Source organism: Cuculus canorus, chromosome 10 (assembly GCF_017976375.1).
Source record: "Cuculus canorus isolate bCucCan1 chromosome 10, bCucCan1.pri, whole genome shotgun sequence".
Taxonomy (NCBI): Eukaryota; Metazoa; Chordata; class Aves; order Cuculiformes; family Cuculidae; genus Cuculus; species Cuculus canorus.
In genome coordinates this window covers 14,063,022-14,088,421 of record NC_071410.1, presented here as the reverse complement: position 1 = coordinate 14,088,421, position 25,400 = coordinate 14,063,022, and the positions used below count along the sequence as shown (strand labels likewise).

The window sequence follows — 25,400 nt, the reverse complement described above, 5'->3', positions numbered from 1 at the left end:
GTGGTGGTAACCATGAAAAGGGTTCTTTGGTGTCAAGTATTTCCCTGCGGTTGGTAAAGAAGGATTCTTTGCAGGTCAGGAAGCTATTGTGATAATTTTCTTTGGTTTCTTCCTTTGTTGTGTAATTCTAGCTTTGAAAAGCATGCCACTTGATGGGCAGAGGGCTTATTCTGGGGGAATGCAGCTAAATAATTCTGGCTAAAACAGTAACAGCATGTCTCAGGCTGACAAGATCTGGTTCAAGTGTAAACTTGAATTGGTGAGTGAAAGGGAATAGGAAGGTTAAATGTGTAGCACTGCCACTTAACTCATTTTGCAGGAATTTCTCTGAGATGAAGGCTAATCTCCATACGCTTAAAAGAAATAGTGTATGGCAAAAGTGTAAAATGATGCTCTGCTTCAGCTCTATGTGAGGCATGATCTTTAGAAACAAGGTGAAACTTTGCCATATTAAAAGACTGATGTGACCTACTAAACTGGTGCTGTTAAAAGTTGAGACAAGAACAGTAATCTCACACCAGGCTGTCCTGATCCCTTGTAACTGTTACGTAAACAAATAGTGCACCTTTCCTCTGCAGTGAGTGAAGACTTGCACTGAGCACCTCCGAGGTGAGGAATGAGGATGCAAGCTCTAATTAATGATGCTTGCTCTCCCACAGTTCCTGGCCATGGCTGGGTGAGCCTCTGCAGATTATTTAGTCCTTCCTACCAGCAGGTCCTTTCTTATTGAGAAGGAAATTGAATGGATCCACTGTGCCTGGATCGTATTTGTAGTCTGTAGTGCCCAGAGTTCATAGCTCTTTGAGAAGAGCTATTTAATGTGCATGCGCTGCAGCTTTGTCTTTGTGTGCTCAGTTCAGTTCTCCTGGCTGCCTGGTTTAGAGTAAGTGAATGTCACAGCTGTGGTGGCAATCAGATAACTGACTCTGATCGCCCCCCTGCAGGGTACGGTGCGGCTGTGATAGTGAGTTGGGGTTGCCCACAGCACGGAGGTCTGTGAGCAAGCGTGACGGGCACTGAGAGCCAGGACAGACTAACTAGTGCTACTGACAGGTTCTGATCCCTGCCCTCGCTCTTTTTTTTTTGGCCTAATTTAGGTACCTCTGTGCCATGGAAAACCGCAGGGTAGGCTCAGCCCTTAGATAGCCTGGAACAGGACTGTGAAGTGCCCTTGCTCTCTGGGTTTACTGGGCTGCTGAAATGTGGAAGGATGAATTAAAAACCTAACTGACTGCTGTGGTAGCAGAGGCTTCATTGTGTGGTACATATGGCACTGAAACAATGACGGTGCTTATTTGCCTCCAGTCTTGAATGCGCTAGTGAGCAAAGAGCGGTTTGGCTTAGCACTGTTCCCCACTGTATCAGAAGTGACCTGTCATCCTGCTGCAGACAGATGCCTTCTGGCTTACGTCGTGCTGACTTACGTTACCTTATCATTGGGTTTTTAAAACGTACTTGTTTCTAGTGAGCACTTAGCTGCTACCTCTATGTTGAGAGCAAAGGATATTAGCTGTGAACTCAGTCTCCTCTGAAGAGGGTTAGCAATTTAATTACTAAATCAAAACTGCTGAAAGCTGTTGAGTAATTTCACAGGAGAATTTTCATTAGGGTATGTTCACCACTGATTCTCCAGAGGGTTTTAGGTGCTGCTTGCTAGATTGAAAGATGATACTTTGCTCTCGTAAGTACCACTGACCAAAGAGCATGTGAAGAGAGCTGTCCTACAGATCTCATTCATCTCTGTGCCCTTAATAAGCGCACTGTCTTGGCTGCTGTTTAAAGGATGATTTAATGTTCTAAATGTTCCAAGATTTAGGGCTTGGCAGCAGTTACAGAAGGCTTAAAGGGGGGAAAGAAAAAGGAAAGAAAAGGCTTGTAATTGTTGAATTCTCTTGGCAAATAATGCATTTTAATGCTATTTAAACTAAATAGAGTGTAGGTTAGTTTCCACATCCAGTTTCCCTGGGGACCCATGGAAAGTCGTATCATGTAAAACTACATTGGGTCCTGATGTGCTCCTTTAGAGACCCAGCCTGTTTGGGAAGAGATTCCCCACATTTCCTAGTGTGGAAATCTTCCTTATCCACTAACTGCTGGGCTACTGATCTGGAGGCCAACCTCACTGCAGAATCTCTTAAGACAGTGTAGTCCCATTATAAATGTAGCGTAGGCAAAGAGCATGTGGTGGGTTGTGTTTCCAGGCAAAGACTGCTGTGGGCATGAATTCTCCAAAACAGGAGAAGAAAAGGAAAGAATTGTTTCTTTTGTGCAACACAACCACTAGATAGCAGGAGGTTTCTCTTCTTCTCTCTCTTCTGTTCACACTGCATTGACGAACTTTGAAGGCTCTCTCATCTTTGAATTTCTCTCTAATGCTCGCCCCCCACTTTTTGGTTTTTTTTTAAATTTTCTTCTTCAAGCTCTGGCTCCTTCCTACCTGAGTACTCCTGCCAATTTTTGCAACTTTTTCAAGTATCTTGCTGTTGAATGTTTACCTCTGTAGCCTGAATTACTTGTATGCTGAGGAGGAAGGGATCAGGCATAGTGCCAGCTGCCAAGTAAAGCAAGCTGAAAGTAGATTTCATTAAGCTTAGGTGACAGTGTGAGCAAGAAGACAGTTCAATCAAAAAGCTGGGGTCATAAGGGGCTGTTGCTTTAAATAGCTGCAAAGTAGTCTGGAAGTGAGCAATTCTTTTATCTTGCTGCCAGGTAATGTTTGGGGTGGAGACCATCCAGAGCAGGAGAAAGGGGAGGGACAAGCTTACCTGATTGTCAGTTTATCCGAGTTTAAATTGCTACTGCAACTATGAGTTCAGTCACCCTCCCCTCTGCGAAGGGGAGCGCTTATCCAAAGTAATAAAGGCAAGAAGATGAACTTTCCTCTGACAATGACTGTGATGAAGGGCGAGTTCTGGGAGAAGGTGCTCCTGGGTCAGATCTGCATTCCTGATTAGACTTGGCCTTGTGCATGTGGATGAGAGCAATCATCCTGGGGTTTTTGTCGACACTGTGATGTTGATGAGAGCAGAACTACCATGCAGGTGTCTGACCTCGTAGTACTTCTCTGAGGCTGTTTATATCCCTTGCGTCTATAGCATGGTATGGTGCCAAGACAGAATGGCTTCTGTGTGCAGGGCTGGCCTTTCATCTGCTCTGAATTACATCATGTCCATAATATCGGTTCGGTCTGTATACACTGCTCGTTTGTTTTCCCTTCTACTGTAACAGATAACAGTAAACTTGTACCAGCCTGTTCGATAACCACCAGAAATCCTCTGTTCCTTACTATTTAAATACAGTGAGATAAGCAGTGTTCAAAGTGTTATGTCTTACAGTTTTTAAAAATCTATATATTAAATATTCCTCTTTTATGCCCCAACAGCCAGGTTTGCTAGCCTGGTAGGGAACTGTTGGAGAGTCAACTGACAGTTGATTCTCAACTGTCAAGTATTTCAAGTTAAAGTACAGGAGGTGGCTTGATCTCCTAATGCCTTTTTGCTGATGTTGCAGGAGTGCCAAGGGAATACTACTCACTCCTTTGACTAAGACTGAAGGCACAGCTAGTGCTGCTCTGTGCTGCATGTGCTATATCGTGTATATAAAAGCAAAGATCTGCCACCATCTGGACAAGACCAGGGTTTGTATTTCATCTCCCTAAAGAGTCTTCGAATTGTGATTCGGCTGTGGTTAAGGAAAGCCTATCATTTCCCTAAGAATTCCAACTCTGAAGTCTTGCTTTTTGCTCTTCTTTTTTGTATGTGATGAAACAAAAATCAAGCGTAGTTTCTTCCTTTCCGCTTTTTCTGAGCGTGTGGCTTATGTGGTGCTCAGCTGGGGCTTTCTGTAGCTGCAGAAAGGGGCTGTGATGGGTTATTGGTACTTCTAACAGTTCTTGTGTGACTGCATTCTCTTAAGATTTCTCTGCAAGATCATGCAAGCTCTTTAAAAATGAAATCCTTCATCCTGTAGTAGTTCTGGCAGTACTTATTCTGCTGTAGCGGAATGCCTGCAGCCTTTAATCTCTTAATAATGGCATCCTTCATTTTTCAGTTGTCTTAAAGCATTCAGAAAAAATAGTTCATTTGTCGTTGTCCGAGTTGCTGTTTAATTCCTTAGTAAAATAAAAAAGATGATCTCTTTAAAATTTTCATCTGTACTCACTTGGCCACTGTGGTATTAAATAACTTCAAAGCCAGCCATGGCCAGCTTGACTGAAAACCCTTCTACAGGCTGGGAAAGATAATGTCTGACTCTCAGATAGAATTATTGGACTGTTTCCTCTCCTTCCCTTTCCACTACCTTCTGTGAAACTGTTTCTCGTCAATATTAAAACCCCAGTTGGGTCCTAAGGAAAGTTGTGCTGTCTGCATATTAGGTTTAAATATTGTCAAAGCCTATTGCTCATACCACCAAGAACAAGGATTGTTGCGGGTGAAGTGTTAGGCAAGCTGTGGGGTGAGCTGTGCTGGTTCCTGGGGGGAGAAAGCCGTGGCTGTGTCACAGCAGATGCGTTGGTTGCACAAGAAGCTTTGGCACATACTGCCAAAACTCTTGGTGTTTAATTTCAACCTGCTTAGAGATGATGCAAAACTTCAGCCTTTCAGAAAGGGGGAAAAAATTACTGAATCTGAAATCTTGGAGCTTGTGTGCAGCATGCCTACTTTTTCCTTGTTCTGAAATAACTTGCCCTACTTACGTTTTATACCTTCTTGCTTAAAAATGTCTACAAAACTATTGCCTTCCTCAGATTTTTCCTTTTTTTTCCACCAAGCTGTGCTGTAGCTAGGTATGCCTCGAAGGGGGAGAGGGTCCCATCATGCTGTTTTACAGCCTGTTCTTGGTAAGAGGTGATAAATCAGAGGGGTTTGGCTTTTGCTGTCAGAAAAAATAGAGATCTGTAGAATTTGCCCCAGGTTACACTGAGATCTTTAAACTGAAGTGAAAAGGTCTTTTATGACTTAACTGAAGCTGAGTTTGGTGTTTTACAACAAGTTTAAACAACTCGAAACAGTTCCAATGCATGAGTGTGCTGAGAAACTAATTTGAAGTGCGGCTAAAGGAGCTGACTTGAAGCTGGAGTTCCTGAGTTGACTGCCAGGACATGCAAAGCCGCCAAACAGCTGGAAATTATTCACTACAAGAAGCTTTGCCAGGGCCTCACGAGAGTCGGAAAAACATACACGGTGTTTGTCAGTGTCACCTCAGAGCATTGCACAGAGAAAATGTTAAGTAGTTCTCTTAAATTGAATGAATGTTCTCTGAGGTGTTAGGTGGGTATCAAAATCAGTGGTAGAGGAGGGGAAAGTGTGCAGAGATGGCAAGTTTTATAACTGAATTTCTTGCTTCAGTTTTGAAGGCATATGAATTTTCTGTTACACATATTAGGCCTTAAAATGGGCTGCGCCAGAAAACAGTGTACAGTTGTGAAGCTGGTGGTGTGGTTAGTAGTCCCATTTGGTTGTGAAACTCAAGTGATGAAAAAGAAATGTGGTATTACAGCAACGATTCCTTAAATTTAAACACTGAAAAATGTTTCCTTAAAACTAAGCTTGTTTTCTGGCAATTAATCAGCAAGGGAGCTCAAGTGTGACCTTCATAACTTGAGGGAGTTTTGATAACACAGCAGAGATTTAAATCACTGGAAGTGCTTTCTTTCCTCTCCTTTCCCAGTTGTGCAGTTCTACTAAATGCCCAATGCAAATGCTATGTTAAGATCAGCATGGGGTGAAAGTTGTCTTGTTCCTAACATCTGGAAGAAAAGGCAAAGATCTGAAAGTACAACTGCAGAGTTTGACTTCAGCCTGGTTGCAGCTCTGAAGAGGAGCAGCAGGCACACAAAGCCACAACTTCTCCTCTTGAGCTGGCTGTCTTGTGTGGAGTGGTACAACTTGCAGGAGCCTGCACTGGGGCATCCAGGAGGCAGGATTTTGCACCACTATAGCAACGCTGGGTTCCCCTCAGGGGAAGATTTGCTTACCAAAGCTGCCTTGGCAGGGATGTTTGCTGTGTAAGCAGCAATTGGTGAAGCTTAGATAGTGCCCTGTACTTGTTCTGATGCTCTCCTGCAGTGAGTGACTTCACTGCAAGGCTGGAGATGCAGGACAGTTATGGTTAAGGTAGCATTCAACTTTCATCCCAAGTGAGGAAGTCTGCCTGTTGTGTTTGCACATATAGCTAGCAGCCGTGACCTTGGAGGGCTGATGGGGCCTTCCCATTCTCCCCAGTAGCCAGGCTTCAAGTCAAGACCATAAGCAACCTCAGTGTCACAGAATCACAGAATCACCAGGTTGGAAAGGACCCACTGGATCATCGAGTCCAACCATTCCTAACACTCCCTAAACCATGTCCCCAAGCACTGCATCTACCCCCGTTCCTTAAGCACCTCCAGGGAAGGCGACTCGACCACCTCCCTGGGCAGCTGTTCCAGTGCCCAATGACTCTTTCTGTGAAGAATTTTTTTCTGATATCCAACCTGAACCTCCCCTGACGGAGCTTCAGGCCATTCCCTCTTGTCCTGTCCTCTGTCACTTGGGAGAAGAGGCCAGATCCCTCCTCTCCACAATCTCCTTTTAGGTAGTTGTAGAGAGCAATAAGGTCTCCCCTCAGCCTCCTCTTCTCCAGGCTAAACAACCCCAGCTCTCTCAGCCGCTCCTCCTAAGACTTGTCACCATTGCAGAGCCTTTTCTAGGCAGAACTTTCCTGTAAGTCTGCATGCTACTGTAATGTCTGGACTTCTCTACCTGGAGTGCTACTGTAACTCCTTTCTAAGGTTTTATTTTCTCTTTCTGTATTGCAGAAAGGCCTTAGCAGTAGTGAATTTGGGGGGCTGGACAGAAAGCCTTCAGTTGTGTAGCCTCCGATTTACCACAAAATGCAATGCATGCCTTAATCTTGGAAATCTCCTTGACGCTTTGAACTCCAGACCACCTGGAAGCTGTACTATAGCTACCTGACAGGGTGGGCAACTTCAGCAGGTCACAAGTGAAGTGAGAAAGGAATGCTTATTACTCTATATTAATAATTGATATCTGTGGAAAATAAGTTCACTTGTATTGTGTACGCTTATTCTGAATCTGGAAAGCAATGCTTTGCCATACTTTGTTTTGAAACAGGGGATTTGGTTTTGGCCCCAGGGTCTAATCCTTGCTTTGATGTGCTTTAATGCATGATCAGGTTGTAATTTTTAGCTAAAAATGGCTCCTATTAAGGTATTGATTAGGTTACAGAACAGTCTGCTAAGTATTGTGGAGTGACTGCCCTCCAGGACCTACAGTTTTCTTGGTTTGGAATAGGTTTATCTGTAGCGCACAGAAGAGTAGCCCTGGATTACAATAATCCCCTTAATGAATGTGAAAAAGCATCTGTTTACTGTGCAAAAGTTAATGCTCCCAGTTCTGTGTGCTTCTTGTACATTGCATTTCTCTACTGAATTGCCAAACCTGTAACTTCAAGTTTACAGGAACCAGAAGTGTAATGGCAGAACAAATGAAATCTTTGCAGGGCAGAGTTCAATATAGATGTTTACAGTGGTATAAATAGAGGCAACTCTGCTCTGCATCTAAGTAAACCTGATACAGGAAGGTAAAACTTTCATCCCAGTCATGCACTTTCCTTGTGTGCCAAATGCGCTTGTGTGCCAGCTCTTTTCCAGCCCCAACAACCCATCTAAGTGCTTGTGCTCATGTGTGCCAACACATCTGCCAAACAGCATCCTTCAGATTTTAACCAGCCTTATGCTTTGGGTGGTACCCTCTGCAAAACTCCCCATCTGCAGGGGCAGGTTGTATTTGTCTAAAGACTTGAGTAACTTTCCCTCTTCAGTTTCACTGGATATGGGAAAGGAGAGGGGCTGGGAAATGTTTAACTAAACAGGTCTGGCTTCTGTGTAGCAATGAGCCCATTAGCTAAACGGGCAGCGACTTAATCTCACCTTCTAATGTCCCTTAAACTGTTGCAGAAAGCTTTACATGAATCACAAAAGCTGATGCCTAGGCAGAGAACTTGGGTTTCTGTCAGGTTTCTGCCTTGCACAGCTAATTGACTTTCCTCTTTCTTTGCTGGAGTCTGGAGCACGGGGAGGCTGACAGGTTCAAGGCAGCTGCTATGTGTGAGACACCTCTGCAGAAGTCCTCTCAAACAAGCACTGTTGAGAGCTTCCGCCTAGGTTGGTGGTTTTCAGACCACAGTAACATGTTTCACGTTACATGTCATGATGGAACTCATCTAGCAGCTCAGGAAGCATTGGATGGGGGTGGTCCTAGCTGGTTTTATTCCAGAAGCACAGCAGTAGTCCTAGACGTGGATTATGGGCTGCCATCTCGGCTTCAGGCTAATAGGCATCACAGAATCTTCTCTTGGCAAGCAAAGGAGGCCTTGGAGGCCTTCTCTTCTGCCAGGATGATGGGGGTCATGGGTTGATGCCCCTGTTGCAGGCCAAAGTCTTGTTTAGTCCCTGTCCAAAAGGAGCCTTTGAAGTGGCTAAACTCCTGTGCTGCTGATGGCCAGAAATTAGGTGCAGTTTCTTGATTCATTTGCTCTCTTGTTGGCACAAGACATTGTTATCTTCGTGTGATGTCAGGTTAGCTCATCCTTAATTGCCTTTAGAAATTAATTGTTGGTCCTAAGAGTTTACATTATGAAATACTGAAGATGGATGTCAGTGCAGGTTTGCTCCAAGGGAAGGAGTGCTGCAGGTGCTGATGGAAATGACTACTCTCTCACTTCTGCCTTTGTTGCTGTAGTGTCAAAGCTACCAGCTGACCATTCATGTGTTTATCTTGAGCAGAGCTCAATTTTCAAGAGAAATCTGGTGGGGGGGAAAGTGTTGGGAAAAGACTTAAAACTGTCATCTAATGAAATCCGGGTGAGCGGATGAGCCTGAAACTTAAATGGAAGATTTTTTTTTTTTTTCTTTAAGGGTAGAGCTTGCTCACGACTGATGGCTTAGTAGCTGAAGTGGTTTTGCAGGCTGATGGTGACATATCATTAACAGGAATCCGTACACCACATCTTGTTTTGTGCGTAACCACAAGCTATATTTGACCAAAGGAGAATAAGGCAGAACAAGCTGGTTTTGCCTTTTTTATGGCAGGCTTTTTATTATCTTGTTGTCACAGCCTGTTCTTCCACACTTTCTTCCATGCTTATGAAAGTAAGTCCCACCTTCTGGCTTGACCATTGCTGAAGTCTTTACTTGCTCTTAGCACCTGTCTCCAGTTAATTTTATAACTGATGTATAAGACCTACTTCATCATGAAAGACAGTAGTTGCAGTCAAGCTGGGTTGTTTGGTTTTTTTCCCTTTCTTCTCTGTATGATTTAGTTCTCATTACAAGGAGATTTCTGAATAAAAGATGAGTTTGGTCGCACTGAGGAGAGTTGCTAGACATTGTGTTTAGCCACGTTGGATCAAAGGCGTGAACAAGCTGGAAAACTAATAAGCACTTTCTCGAATAAGAGCCTTTGTGGTTTAGCACCAATTCTAGTTTCTAGCTGAAAGTTGGGTAATTTTTCTCAATGGAGGGAAGAAAATCGGTCTCCTCATTAAAAAGTGTTTGGCTGGGAGGTTAGCTAAAAATAGCCCTTCTGTAACAGTATTTACTCCTTCCCCATGTAATATCTATTATGAGTGTTATGCAGCTGATGGTTTGATGCAGCGAGTCTCCTGCCCAGTTAGTCTTCAAGTCCGCTTTTCTTGTATTTAGTTTAGAGAGAGTCCAGTGATAATTTACCTATCTGCCTTCCTCCCTCTTTTTTTCTTTCCTCTTAAGAGCTTCTCTGTAACACTGCCTGAAGTTCCTGAAAATAGTATCAAGTGCCCTCAAGCACTTGCTTATCAATGAAATGAAAGCAGCTTTGTTCTTGTATACTTGGTGACCAGAGTTGCTTGAAATGTCTTCCGACCATAAACCCCTTGGTTCCTCTGATGGCTTGTCATGGTGTCCAACTGAGTGAATGAAATCTGTTGTTAAAATCTGGATGGAGTTTGCCATCTGCCACCAACTGTTGAAAAACTGAGCCCACCTCAACATTTGCGTCCCTCTGAATTTGCGTCAGAAACCCACAGCAACATTTATAGTTCATAACTACATTTCACTCCAACATTTCTGAATTGCATCTGAAAATACAGAAGCAAAGGCTGATCCATTGCTTTGATTGCTCAGTGTCTGGGGAAGTACTCAGCAGTACTGTCAAATTTAGAAAAGAGGTGTTAAGTAACAGCAGAGCGAGGAGGGAGTCAGATCCATTACAGGAAGGGTCCTTAAGCCATGAGCTGCACACCTGGCATCCCCGAGCTCCAGGAGATACTGTAATCCCTAGCGACCTCACTCTGTATAGGATTTAGTTTTAACTTCATGTAGTTCAGAGGCATGTTAAAACGTAAATTGCCTAAGTGTCGAGTCTAAAATAATAACGACTTGTGTCCTGTATGGGAGTAAGGAGGGCTATGGGGAGGAATGAATTGTAAATATGGTTCATTTATGCAGCCCATAGGTAATCAGACGTACCTTTCAGCTGAACAAACATATGGAGGTGATACTTATTCCATCAGCTTATGCAAAAGCCGGTTAAAAACTTTCCAATCTGTTCTTTAGCACTTGTAAGACGATGACTTTTATACAACACCTGGAAACTAAGCATGGATTCCCCTTCTTCTTTCCAGGTGCTGAAAGCATTGTTGCAATTATGATTGGCAACCTGAAAGGCATGGAGCTCTTACACCGGATTCAGAGTGGCATGAAAGTGACCATGGTCATTGAAGTGGGGAAAAAGCATGGCCCTTGGATGAATCAATATTCCATCTTCTTCATCTCAGTGTCATTTTTCATTGTCACAGCAGCAACAATGGGCTACTTTATTTTTTATTCAGCTCGAAGACTCAGGATCGCAAGGGCCCAGTCCAAGAATCAGGTGAGTTTGTGTGCCATTGCATTTTTTAATACCCCTGAGCCTCCATGCTATGTGCAGAATATTGGTTGGGCACCAAAATTACTTAATTTGTTCCTTCCATAGGAAGGAGGGTATGACCATCAAAATGCTAACAGGTATCTTTTTAAACACCTTAAAACTTTCCAAAGAAAGTAAACCATCTGGAGAAAGCAAGAGATTGTATTTAGGTAACTTTCCCTCCTACAAATTTTACTTCCTGAACTCCAGTGCAGCCGTAATGCTGATGTATTGGGGGCGGTGAGAGAGCTAAACTGCTTTTAGCTGACCCTCACACTTCCCACATAGCACTGCCTCTGTGCTAGCTGTAATGTGAGACACGACTGCAAATGTGTCTGCGAAATGATGCATGACTTTGCCTGCCTTTCTGTAGACCACAAGTTGGGAAACTGCCGCTTGTTGAGAGCTGCTTTCTGACTGAAAGCTTTTTGAGAATTACAGTGACAGCCTCAATCAAGAGTGGGGGAAAAAAAAAAAAAAGCACTGTTAAATTGTGTTCATTTTAAACCCCAGGCAGGAGGTTGCTAATGAGTTAAGTTTCCAAGTAACTCTTCGGTGCAATAATCTGATCGGCTAATAGGACTAACACTTACAGCTTTGTCTTCTGTCTGATCAGACCTGCCTTATACCTGCTACTTCAAGGCTTAAGCAAGAGCCTTAAAAGTGAGAATAAAGTCCTGGCATGATATCCATCAAAGGTGACGGGCAGCAGCATGAACAGAATTTGAGTGGCTCAGACATGAGCCTCACCCTTGCCAGCTGTGTTGCAAGGGAGACCATTGGTAATTGCAATGCATCTTGCAGGAGCTACCTGAACTCTGAAAGAAGAGTCATTAGAACCTTCTCCTACAGAGAGCAGTAGCATGAGCATGTCACTCTAGCTGGGCTCAGAGTGTGTGAATGATCTCTGGGTCAGTGGTTAGACAGTTAAAGAAGTGACAGTCTTCTCTGCCATTGCGGAAGATCTGCCATGCTGAGCTCCTCTGCTGTCTTGGAGATTTCAGGCCCCTTGAGCAAGAACTTTCTGAAATAAGTTGATGAAGCTGGTAGTTAGACACAGATGTTGAAATTCAGGCCAGTTTCAGGCTTCTGTAACATTTTAGTTGAGTTTCTGTTCTGAAATCCTATTGTCTAAGTGATGGCTGGCTGGCTGGCTATATCCTTACTGAGACTAAAGATCTAATGATGAGCTGGAATGCAGTTGTGCCTTTTCTGAGCTGTGTCTGCCTCTACTTCTGGGCTAGGCTTCCTGCAAGTGCTTTGGTTTAGCCTATTTGCATGTTCTGATGTTATGCCACACTTGGAAGTGACATGATGGTGTAGTAAGGGAATAGTTGGAAAGGCAGTACTGGAAGTGGTCATCTGCCTGTCAGATGGAGCATTGCCACTCCTGGATGTCATATGGAGTTGTCTCTGTAGTACCTTTCATAAGGGGTGGCATGGAGCTCTGTGACTTGATGCTGTCTTCTTTCTGACATCTGAGGACAGAGATGCACAGTCTCCTGCTGATGAATTCCCTTTTTCATTCCCTGCCATCTACCCATGCATGAGAACTCTGTTCGATGCTAAACAAACCTGGGCAGGAAACACTGTGCATCCTAGAACCTGGTCTGCAAAAGACCCTGTTTATCAAATCATGTGAATTTTTTTTCTCCTTTGAAAGTATTTAACAGAGCAATTGTGGAAGTCCAGCTCTATTGTGAGCTATCAGACTTTCAACAAGCTACAAATGTTATCAATGCCTCAGGTAGATGATACTGAGACAATCCAGTCTGCTTGGTTAACACCTTCACAAACTGTTTCTATCTTGGGCTTTGTGTGCACAAGGAGTTTACTGTAGATTGAAAAATAACATTGATAAATTAAATACTTGTTCCACATGATTTCAGCTGAACTGAAATTAAGGAGCTTTAAAAAGTGCTTTATAAAGTCTAAGAATAGAGGAAAGCTTCTCTGCTGTCAGGAGGTAAAAGTGTACTGTTTTGTAAAAGTGAAACTCGAGACAATCCAGAATTGTTTTCAATTGTTTTAATACCATGGCCACCTTAAAAACTGACCTCACAATGATTAGATAAGCAAATAATAACAAGAACGTTTTTGTTGGTGAAGGTGAACTATTAAGAAGTGATGCTACAGTGTTCCCTCTTAGCCAGCTGATTGGATTTTCAGCATGTATCCCAAGTTTGAGGCTTTAACTGCTTTGGCTCCATGAAACACTGCATATTAGTCAAACAACTTATCAGCTTGCATGCTGTATGGGGAGCTTTCCTATCATCATTCATCCCTTTGGCAACTTGGGTTGCCTGAATTTCAGTCTGTTACTTGGTAGAGTGAAGGAGTGTGTTTTTTCTCCTTTATTGCATACATGTCTAAGAGTTATACATTCTTTTAGGAGGTGTCTTTAGGAAACAGTCAAATGTATTGATAGTTAAGTATTACAAATTTTCCCTTTCTATGTTCTGAATGCATCCTTTTACCCAATGTTACTATGGTTCTATGTATCTATGTGCTTTTTTGACCTTCCCTATGGGGGATTATACTGCTGTTCTATGAGGAGTCTTTAAAGTGTCAGTCTACCCCTTGAATCAAAATGAACACTTTTGAATTGCTCTTCAGAGTGCTATGATGCGTTAATTGTCACATGTAATAATGATGCTCTGCAGCTTCTCTCTTATGTTCAGGTGCCTGAATATTTGACCTATTCTTGTGGAGTGAGCCACAGCCTCAGGAGAACTCGTGCTCTGGACTGAAAAGGGCAATGAAGTTTGAGTCCCACTTGCTTACTAAGGGGCAGAACAGAAAGAGGGGAGACTATATGCTAGATGCTTTGTCTCTTCTGCAAAGGCTTCTTGAAAACAAGAGCCTGACTAGATGAGTGTTTCATTCATACATGGGACTAGTAATAACTGTTGCTTAAATTGGACGGCTTCCAGGTATTACCATATTGGCAATATGTTTTTCCTTTTCTTTCAGCTTTAGAAAATCTTAAGACTTCGATGCTTTCTTAAGCAATCTCTTGTTTTATAGACAGGCTATTGAGTACCTTTAAATTCACCACTTTCTAATACAGTTTCTGTATGGTATGACTACTAGCTTCTTCTGGTGAAGGCACTTTTTCTGGATGGCTTGATCACATATAACCCAGGTCTTAAACATGTTCTCTTCTCTAGACTTTTCTTGAAGGCAGCAGTTCTCTCTCGCCCAGCTTGAGCAGGAGTTGTGTGCAAGTCAGTAATGTAAAACTGTGCAACTTTAAGAAGTTGAGTTGAGCCAATCTTGTGGCCTTGTGGTCCAAGCAAAAAACATGTCCTAATTGTGAGTTAAAATAGAGTAGCTTTTTCCTTACAAGCCAGCTAGCTAAACAGGTCACAACCTGCAAGTTCTTATCTGAATGCATATTTTCTTCTGAGCTTGAGATTCTTTTACTGCATCATGAGGTCTGTGATCAAGAAGGTGAAAAAACAAGGCATATGTGGTAGATGGCTTGTTACCTTTCTTGTTAGCAGAGTACTGGCAAATTCAGTTCCTGAATATATTAACTTTTCTTAATAATGCAAAAATGGCCAGTGATGCTCCCCATGGCCCAGTTTCTAATTTAAGCCAGTCTTCACTTTCATTTATTTTATAAAGATTAGATGTTGCAGCTGAGAAATGACCTAATTAATGTCTTTGGAGGAGTCGAGTTGCTAAACTTCCTGCAATTCAAAACTGTTTTCATGGCAGTAACTCCTGTAAGCTAAGGAGTTATTGCCCACAGGAGAAACACAGGAATTCCTGAACACTTCAGAGTTTGCCAGTCTGCATTGCCATGACTGTGCTTGCAGGGTGCCAGGAAGGCACCCGTATGCAGAAAGATTTGGAGATAAAATTGGAAGCATTGAACTAAGGGAACATGAGGACTAAGCAACAGCAAACCTAGTTTTTCCATTTAGGTACCTCTCTACTTCAAAATGCCAGAGCCTGAATCGGAGCTGGGACCTGACAGATTTTGTAATATTTTGATTCCCACCCCACCCCGCTTAACTTGGTCAGCAGTCTCGCCTAGAGTTGCTGGCTTGGAGTTCTAGTCTTTTAACATCAATAACATTTAATGTTTGCTTGAAAAACTTGGCATCACAAAATGCTTTGACATTCCAGGCTTGAGTATCCTGGATCTCCTGGTAGGCTATTCAATAAAAAGCTTCCTCTTGTAACCTTTCTTCATCTCCCCTGGAGGGATATTCTACTGCGCTTACCAAAATCAGTGTTAAAGGTGACTTTGCCATTGGTGCTTTTCACAAAGAACAATTAAATTTGTTCTCAGGCAAAACTTAAAATATTGTTTCAGTAAATTATTAACAATACAGCCAGTTGGATCCTGACTAATGCGCTTGGCCTGGCATTAGAATAGTGGATTAGATACTGTATGAGGGAGTACATTCCTTAAAAGTTTAATTTTCAATTAATAACGAGTAGCAGTGACAGACAGTTCTGCCTGCATATTAGAAGGACTAATATTGCTGCATTCCTGTTCTGTTGTTGCTGAAACATTTTTGGGGCCTCAGTGTTAGAGATAAATATGTGGCTGCTTCTCTTTGGCTGCTTCTCTGTGACTTCAGTCTGAAACACTGGCAAGGGGAACATCACTCTGAAGTTAACCTTAAGTGACATACAAAAACATATCTTGATGTCTTCAGCAGAACTTTAAAAACTTCAAAGAAAATTTGACTAGTTCTTCCTAAAAAAAAAAATAAATAAATCCCTGAGAACTTGTTTGCATCCTTCACCTTTGCACTGTATCTCTTCCTTGATAGTTGTTAATAGCTATCAACTATTAAACGCCTAAAAGCATGCACATAGATGCTCTATATCTTAGGATCCCAAAACACCACCAATATACAAGTAGGTAATTTTGCTCCAAAACTGTTTGATGGAGTCCTAGTGGACCGTAGAAATCAACTTGCCTGTTGTTAATTGTTTCAGCACAGCAAATCTTATGTAGAATTACCAACTCTTGCTGAGCTTCTTAGGTGCCAGCAGCAGCCCTCCATCCGCTAGTTCCTTCTGTCCTTGTGCCACCAGCACTGCAGCTTCACCCCAGGAAAGAGTCTTGTTACTGAACTGAAGTGCATAAGGGGAGGTAATGCTGGGAAGCTGACACTCTGGGGTTCCTGCACTGAGCAGCTGAATCAGGAAGAGCATTTTTGGTTAGCTGCAGAACCAGGGTCTGTTCTGTCCCTAAGATAAGAGCTGTGTGGGGATGGCTCTGCTGGAGCTGCCTGATATGCTTCTGTGCCCTACAGAAGGCACTACAAAGGACAATCATATTCCTCGTGTTGGTGGAACAGCATCAACCTGTGACCTTTAAACAGAGAGTTGGCTCCAGTGCTAATTAAATGCTTTGCAGTGACAGCTGGACAGCAACAGTTGCCAGGCAAGCTGGGCTTCTGCTGTCTGCTCCTCTGCCCTGCTTATCCTGACAGCAGCAAGCAAATTACTGCGTGAAGGGGAATGCTTCCTCCAGTGCTTTTATTACAGCTGCCCTGTAATCCACCTGGGGCTAGTAATTTGCTTTGTTTCACACCTTGTGTCACGGGGAGGGGTAGAAATAGCTCTGAGCCCTTTTTTTCCCTCCTTTTGTGCATGATGAGATAAAAATGCGTTCTTCCGCTTGGCAGGAGTAGTCGGTGCTAAGAGGCTCTTGAGCTGTTGCGCGCTCTGTAGAGTACTTGTGGCAGAGGGTGTGTTCAGGGTGTGTTGATGGTAGTTGTGCTGATGGGTAAAGAATCCTGCCTTTCATCAGGAGTTTATGCCAGGAAGTTGTCAAAGTGAGCAATTAAAATTATTGATTGTCGGACTCAATGTTCGGTCTTCTGTACCAAGTCAATTTGAACACTTCTGTTTGTTTTGGCTAGCTCTAATCTGATCTAAGCATTATCTTAAATCTTCTCAAAGAAGGAACCCTTGAGATTCCTGCGCTTTGTGAAAAGGTTGGGTAAAAACAAAGCAAAATGCAAATGCCTTGTTGGTGTATCATCCAGAGTGTCAGTATGTCCTGAAATTCTGCTTCATGTTGTCTCTAAATAGCATGGTTATGCGTACTTTGCTTGTTTTCATAACATCTGGGTTACAAAACTGATGCCTGCTTGCAGTAGGCTCCTTGGTAAGAAGGAAAGAGGAAAATGACTGTGTTCGAGCAGGACTGCTTTCTGTTACAGCGACGACTGAAGGCCAGAGCTAAGAAGGCTATTGAACAGTTACAGCTGCGCACCTTGAAGCAAGGGGACAAGGTATGACTGATCCTATAACCTCCTGAGTGCTACTGCTTTGCACAGAACCCAAAGAGTGGTCCTTAGCAGGAGTTCCTCTGAGCCTGTAACTGTCTCTTGCAGAGATGGTTCCTCTTTGAGACCAGGTCCTTTTCCAGGGTGTGACTTGCCAATTTGCACATTCTTATAAATCAGATTCTTTTTTTAGCTGCTTGCTGGTAGCCTTGCTGAGATGAGATCCTAATTTGCCAGCATGGATGCTGAATCGTAAACTAGTATATCAGCTTATATCTGTATCAGTATAGTATATCTATATATACTCTCTCATATAGTATATATATCTATATATGCTATATAGTATATCTATTCAGCTTCTTTGGCTATTCTTTTGGTAACTAAAACTGGAGCTAGCAGTTTCTAAACTGCTACAGTAGTGCCTCAAATAATCCAGTGATGATTTGCAGCTGGATTTCTAATAAACCGTGAGATTAAACTTGCAATGCTGCTGTTAAAGTGTCAGCTTGACTCAGTAATGCTCACAATTCATTTATACAAGATTATATATGGGACCTGTCTTAGATTACCTTAGCTAGACCTTTTTGTCTGCAGTAAATCTTGCTGTAGTTCAAAGGAAGCTTTCACAGTCTGCTAACAGCTTAAATTCGTTTCACCACTTTAGGAAACTGGTCCTGATGGAGATTGCTGTGTTGTGTGCATCGAGCCATACAAGCCAAATGAAGTAGTGCGTATTCTGACTTGCAAGTAAGTTGTCTTCCCAACTGCCTCATAATCCAAACTCTGGAAGCTTGTATGCATCATCTGAAATAGAGACCAAAGCAGAGCTATAGCAGTTTATTTTTCTACATTTCTCTGCTGTTGTATCTCATTGCTGGCTTCTGTGGAAGCCCAGTATTGTAGCACCAGTGCTTGTAATTTGATTGCTCATCAGCTGATCAATAAAGACTTTTCAGGGCTTAAGGAAGCTTATTGTGAGAGACTTCCCCCTGTGCCTGCTGAATGGGACTGCTCTGGCAAAGCTTCTAAAATCAGAGGACTGCAATGTGAACCACACAAAAGGGTTTTCTAACCCTTGGGGAGGATTGCAAAAAAGCACTTGGAAAAATTTTTATGGAAGAAGAATCAAGTTCTGAAGAATGGAAAAATCTGTAGCTGCTGTTGTGTGCTGAGCAGTGTTGTTTGTCAAACACTACTAAAGCCGAGCTGGGGTTAGCTTTCCACAAAGTTACAGTTTTATCAAAGCTTTCTCTGCTCCCAAGCAGTAAGACTTCTAAGCTGTTTGTTTTGATATCAAGAAGTTGGCTTGTTAAGGTGTTATCAACAAACTTCCTTGATCTAATGCTTAATAGTTTAGGAAAAAAAAAACCCTGGATATACTTTTAGACACGTGTTAATGATTATTCAGTTGTCTTGTCAGGTTTCTGCTAGAGTAGAGGGTAGTCCTGTTCAGTAATGAATTAGGTCCCACAGGTACAGAAGCATTCAGGCAGGCTCTAGATACTTTTGGCTGATAGGAGACCTGACTTATTTCTTTATAAACCCTGCTAATCTTCATATCAACTTGCAAGCAAAGAATGACTTTTTGGGGAAAGAGGGGAGTAATTTCTTTTGAATATATTCTTTGTACACAAATTTGCTGCATTACTAACACTGCTGTTACATATGTTTATGATGTTTCATTCCTCTTTGGCTCAAAGGTTGCTCTCAGATGACTGCATTTATTTAATAGTCTACACTAGTGGTGATCTCTGTCAGTATCAATAATATTAAATTCTCTCTCACATGAGTTATAAACTGATATTCACCACAAGAACATACTTGTGGCATTGGTTGACCTCAACACTGAGACCCTACTTGTTGAAAGCTTTTAACCCTATCCATGAAAGAAACAAGCAGTTGAATGCTCCTGTGAGTCACATGGAGTGGTATCTAAGTATCTGGGGTGTGTGTATTTGCAGAAGGCATTCTTGTCCAGATAGTCAAACTGAAGGCATTTATAGTAGCAGATGTAAACAAGACCAGTGTTAAGTCCAAGTACTTAAAATAGTCATGCATCAAGGAATTTTCAGATTGTACTCTAGACTACTCGCATTGGTGCAGCTGGAAGGGAGGTGCTGGTTACGTGGGCCGAATCAGAGAATCCTGGTATCATACTGGGGCATAGGATACTGAGCACTGGATGTGGTGATCTCTGCACTTGACTCACAATGGAGTTCTGATTAGTATTGAGCAGTGCCTGTCTGTCTTGCTGTTTCTATTCAGGCGGAGGGAACAGGCAGATTACAGGATATCAAATAGTCCTCTTAGATCTGTGGCCTAATTCAGCTCCATTGTGGATTTGAGTGTCTTCATAGAAGAACACATTTGCATCTATAATGGCTGAACTATGTTTAATTTCTTGAGTACACAGCCTGCCAAATATCCACTTGGAATACACAGTGACTGCATAGACAGAGCAGATGTATGAGAATATAGTTTATCTTGAGGACATAATTCTGAGATGACTTTTCTACGTAGTTTTAACAGAAACAAGGGCCATCTAGTCATCTGCATCTGCATGACAGAAGTTAATCTTAAAGCTAAGGCTGAGATGTCAACATTTATATTAGTTAGATTATCAGCTGGGAATGTATTGTATACAGATTTTTAGAAAAAGGCTTAAGAGCGCTGTAGCAAAGATGATAATGCTGAATTCCAGCAAATTGTATAGAGATACTAATAAGCATAAACCAGCTGCAGGCTGGGAGATCAACTGTCCATAACTTTCAGCTGAAATTTGTGGCAAAATAACATGATCCATTTTTGAATGAATAAATTCTTGGTGTTTCTAAGTGGGCCTTCATAAATGTCACGTAAACAGTTCTCCTGGTGTGAAACCTAACTTATTTGTTACCTTCTTCCACCAGCCATCTCTTCCACAAGAACTGTATTGACCCCTGGCTTCTGGAACACAGGACATGCCCAATGTGCAAATGTGACATACTCAAAGCTTTGGGCATTGAGGTAAGCCTCTAGTCTTTTAGTGGTAGATGCCGTTAGAGGTATTACACTAGTGTAGTAACCACATATGAGCTATTTCACGCTGCCTCCAGAGTGCAGATGATAATAGAGACAGTCATTGCCATGTCAGTGGCAAGACACTACAGGACTGACTGACGTGTCTCCTTTATTGAAGCCTACAGCTGACCTGATCTGAGTTGTTGTCATCTGAAGCTTTGGGCAGAAGGTCAGCTAAAATTGATTGTGATGAATTGCTCTTAGCCCTTGTGCTTGCAGCTGAGGGTATTTCTCAAAGCCTTAGGCAGGCTTTGACAGCTCATGCTGCCCCTGAAACCAGCCTCTATTCAGTTAATAAGTACCTGCAGTCCTCGAAAAGTGAATGTGTTAGCATGTTGCTCCAGGAAAGCCATACATGTCTTCCTGGATACATAAGGAATATCTCACATGCTACTGCTTGTTGTGGCAGGTGCTGGGGGAAGATGCTGTTGCCAAAGCTAGATGCTGCCTGGGCCATGCTAGTTTGCCTGTGGGAGAGAGATCTGCACTGAGTGGAAGGAGAATCTGTTTTCCTGGTACTGGGCAGTAAAAATGAAGAGGTGGCTGAAGAAGGCAGAAGCTGCATCTGAACTTCCCACTCAGTTAGGCGATAACTGGTTTTCACCTGTGATACTGAAGGCTAACAGCTTTTTTCCATTCTATTTTTATTTTTCATGTGTGGAAGTTCATTAAATCCAGTCCTTGCAGGCATTGGTCTCCTGGAAAGATGCAGCCTCCTATGAAGTTGTAACTTAACTGTTTTCTCTCTCTTCACAAAGGCGGATGTAGAAGTGACTGAGGCTGTGGAAGCCACAGTATCCAGTGGGACACCAAGTGCCTCTACAGTTAATGAAGAGGATAATCATAGTGAAACTGCATCATCTGGATATGCTTCTGTACAAGGAGCAGATGAATCTGTTCTGGAGGAACATGCACCATCAGAAAGTGTGTCTGTTTTACCTGTCTTGCTAGATTGCATTGCACTTCGCTTATGCTGTGAATTGGAGGGGAGGTTGCCTAAGTAATACCTTGCAGTGCTTGAATACCTTGTTTTTCAGGGTATTCTTAATCTTCCCTTCTGTTTGCACTTGGCTTTGACACTGGGTCTTTGCTCTGAACTGAAACGCAACCTAAATGTGACTTAAAACTTGGAGACTATGAAGAGAGTAGTTGAAATGAGAGGCATACTCCTTAAAGGCCATAGAGATTTTTCTGAAGATGTCCCTCATCTTGTTATCTCTTTGGAGGTTCCATTTTGGATGAGTGAGTGTTGCTTTGCCATCAGATCTGTCTGCTTCTAGCAGTTAATTGCTTACAGAAAACTTCTGGAGAGTCAGTCCTGCTCTAGCTTAGATGATGCAAAATAGAGATGACAAATAATGCAACCCAATTTCTGATTTTGTCAAGGCTGAGTCATCCTGGAACACTTTCAGGGAATTTTAATTGGGAAAGACTATCAGTTTTTACAAATACCTTATTTTTTCTGAACAAGAGCAAATTAATTGAAAATGTCTTTTTAGTGCTCAACTTTGCCAACACATGCTCAGTATTGCCATTGATTTTAAAAATGGAAAGGTCCTAGGTAGACAAAAAAAAGTATCTGTCCCCTATACTGTGGAATGGCCTTGGAGAGGAGTAAGTGGGAGAGCTTTCAGAGGTGAAATGAATGCTCTGACTGTCTGCTTAGTTTTCCTGCGGGAAGCCTAGTTGATAGGAAAGTGTGGGATTTGTTGCCTGCCACCTGTGAGGCATCTTGCTCCAGTGAGTGATGTGTGTATATATAGGATTGGCCTGTTTAGGCAACCCAGTAAAGCTGACAGCACTATAACAAGGTTAGCTAGAGCGGTGGCCTTCCTCTCTGTGTCCCACAGTTTATCCTGAACCTACTCAAGAAGTTCTTGTATCAGAAATGGTGTGGCCAGCAGGACTAGGGAAGTGACGGCTAGATTTCATAGCCTCAGGCAACCTTCTGATACTTAAGCACACAACCTTGGCTTGCTCAGCACTGCTGAGAAGTGAACACCAGACCTGAGCAGATACCTCTAGAAATGACAAGTAGCGTCAAGAATGGGCTCACAAACTAATGAGGGGCAGTAGAAGAGTGGTAATTGAAGCACGACCTTAGATTTCCCACTCTGCAGGAAAAGTGCTGGGGAAAATACCACTGCAGCAGGCTTGTGGAAATAAGTGTGGTTTGCTTTAAGATAGTAAAACTTGCCTATGCCACTTCTAAACTTATCTTTTCTTGGTTTCGTTCTGGACAGATGACAACATGCATCTTGTAAACAATGAATCCCAGCTCTCCACTGTGAATGTCCTTCCACATGTTGACAACCCAAGTTTTGAGGCAGATGAAACACAAGTTCGTGAAGTCAGGTCCTAAGAACATGCCCAACAACATGGTGTGAGCCTTCTCCAGGGAGATGCCTACTGCCATCATGTGTATACCAAACATTGCAAGACTGTATTAGAGAAATACTGCCTTGGCAATGCTGAGATCAAATAGACTTGTTCAAATCATGATTGTATGGTTTGCCATTCTTAAAACTGTCTCCCGTGTGGAATTTAGTTTTAGTACTCTTCAGATAGAGGTGTCTTAAATATAAACACCAGATTTTAACACTAAAACAAAAGTTCCATCTTCAGCGAAACATCTCTTCATTGTTTGAGTCATTTAAATAAGGAGAAGATTCTTTATCATGGCTGTCTCTACTGGCAGTTGTTTTGACTTGGCTTTTTCGTTGTTTATTATTTTAATTCAAGAGGATTTTCATTGTAAACAAACTAATTTTGATCTGGTCTAATACTTATTTACCAGATACAGTTTGCTTTAAAGCAACACTGTATTAAATATTTCAGTGCACTAATTTGATAGGAGAAAGTACAAACTAATGTCTGTTGAACTGGATTTTGCCCACAGTGTCTTTGGTTATCTAGTAAACTAATTGATTCTCTTTATCTCTCAGCTCCAACCCACAATCCACTCATTCCTAAAGGGAAAAGAGCTTCACGTTGACAGGCCAAATTCTACTTGCACAATACTGTAAAGGGAACAACTGCAGGAGCTTTTCAAACCTGTTGATATTCTGACAGTCTGAAACATCCTCCATGATTTTTGGAGTTACAGCCATCTCTAGCACGAGCAATATGCCAGAATCCTGGCTTTGTGAGAGTCTGGGATGACTTCAGGAAGACTGAACTAAAGATGAAAAGAAATACTTCCCAAAGGTTCTGCTGTGTTTTGTTCTGAAAATGATCCAGCCCTGAACATGCTGGACTGTTACTACACAGTGTCTTGCCTGTGCGCTAAAGCCGCGGGGAGAGCTGACGTCCTGTAAATGTAATGGGTGACTGGAGAAGTTGTCTGCCATCAGTGGGAAGTTGAACTACGGTCAAGGAGGAACACTGGATGCCTCAATAGTTAAGTGTAGGACCTTGCCCAGTAAAGGTATCTAAGGACATCTTACAGATGCACTTTATTTTTTTTATCTCTGTATCTATGGCGTTAACAGAACTTTGTCTTAAAGCCTGCAATAAAGTACTATTGAATCTGGAGGGGAAAAGCAATGCATTTTCTTAGCTATAGTACAATTAAAATTGTTGTAACTATTTCATGATTTGTATTGAATTTGAATATGCAAATGTAAATAAAACTATATTTTGATGACACTGACTGACATGAGATGTTGATTATCAGCTATTACGTGGAAACGGAGGCTGAATTTGCTCTATCCCACAAACCATTCAGTTTTCTGCCAAAAAGCAGCAGTACTTGCTGAAACTAATTGGAATAAGGAGTGCTAATTATGTGCAAGGTGCTAGTGTTACAGGGATTTACATTGTGTTGGGAGTCTTAAGCCTCTACTTTACATAAAAGAAAAACTAAGCAGCTTGGGGTGTGTTCAGTGAGCTGCTTGATATACCTCTGAACTGTCCTAGGCATCTTCAGCATGAGCCAGTCTTACATGAACTCTTCAGATCAGATAGCTTATATCTCACTGTCCTCTGACAGGTTGCTCAGCATCTCTCACTTGCTCAAGTGTTTCTGCTTGCTTTGTAACACAAAGCATTCTAAAAACAATTAAATGCCCTTTGTTCTCTACATTACTAGTAGATGTAGTAAAAACTTGACACTCCCCTGGCCAGTTTGGTAGTAGTTAGTCTTGTGCTTAATTTTTGCTCAGCTCCAAGTCTGGTCTAGGAAGCAGTGGTTGGTTATGGGCTTGGATTGCAAAGCGGAGTGTAACTGGACTTCACTCCGAAGCTGTATTATGCTGTGAATGACTTTCTGTTCTAAATCTGAAGTGCAGAGAAGGGAAATGAACAGACACACAGAAAATACTCAACTCCTGAACTTTCTCATGAAATCATCTGCAAGTCTTCTGTGTTTAAAAGAACAAGATTTGGCCTTCAAAGAAAGTGGGAATTTGAATCAATTCAATACATTGAAAGGAGCTTTGGTATATTTTTGTTGTTGTTCCAACTTATGCTTTTGTGTTGCTTTGTTTATAGGACTTAAGCCTTCTTATTTACTGTCTTTTAAGAGCAATAAACCTGCCTTTTTCCCAGTACTGATAATTCAAAGGGTGAGGTGGATGCATATCATTTCCTCAAGGAATCCACTAGTGCAGAGTCTGGGGGATGCAACCGTTCATGTCAGTAAACTCTTACTACTGTAAGATCAGACAATATATATGCGTTCTGTAAAGACTGGGACTTGCTTGGAGCTCAAGGCACTTATAGTAACTTTCAGGAAGATTTTTAAGATCCTTGTCAACTGTGAAGTACTGCTAAAGGAACAAATGCAGCGTTTGTGCCTGGACAGCATTTGAGCTACTGCTAGGCAAAAGAATTTAATGTTTCTCTGGCTTTGCAGCTAAACTTGCAAGTCTGCCATGTTTTTGTGTGTGTGCAGATCTATTTGTAAATATTAGCTATGCAATGGATTTTGTTTGAAAATGAAAGCATACAAATTTTCTGCATGCAATCGGTGACACTGAACTTGAGTTGCTGCCCGACTCTCACTTTGTATTTTCAAGTTTCCATGGATAGCAGCTGTCTTTAGCTGACTCTGCTAAGAGCACTGTGCAGCAGATTTTATAAATATTTTTGTCTGGTGATGCAGTAGGCTTGAACAGCTCCGTGTTATGTA

General features: G+C 42.1%; 1 protein-coding gene across 2 annotated transcripts in view; it reads left to right on the top strand.

The window, feature by feature from the left end:
- RNF128 (ring finger protein 128) overlaps positions 1-24,595 on the top strand; it is a 42,573-nt gene extending 17,978 nt beyond the window's left edge. The window contains exons 2-7 of one of the 2 annotated variants that reach the window (XM_009566313.2): positions 10,663-10,910; positions 17,144-17,215; positions 17,874-17,956; positions 20,119-20,215; positions 21,028-21,193; positions 22,513-24,595. In XM_009566313.2, coding sequence (XP_009564608.1) covers positions 10,663-10,910; positions 17,144-17,215; positions 17,874-17,956; positions 20,119-20,215; positions 21,028-21,193; positions 22,513-22,631 — 785 coding nt within the window. In that variant the 3' untranslated portion in view covers positions 22,632-24,595. The remainder of the gene's footprint in view (positions 1-10,662; positions 10,911-17,143; positions 17,216-17,873; positions 17,957-20,118; positions 20,216-21,027; positions 21,194-22,512) is intronic. The other variant, XM_054075894.1, reaches the window with a different exon arrangement.
- Positions 24,596-25,400: the final 805 nt, after the last annotated feature.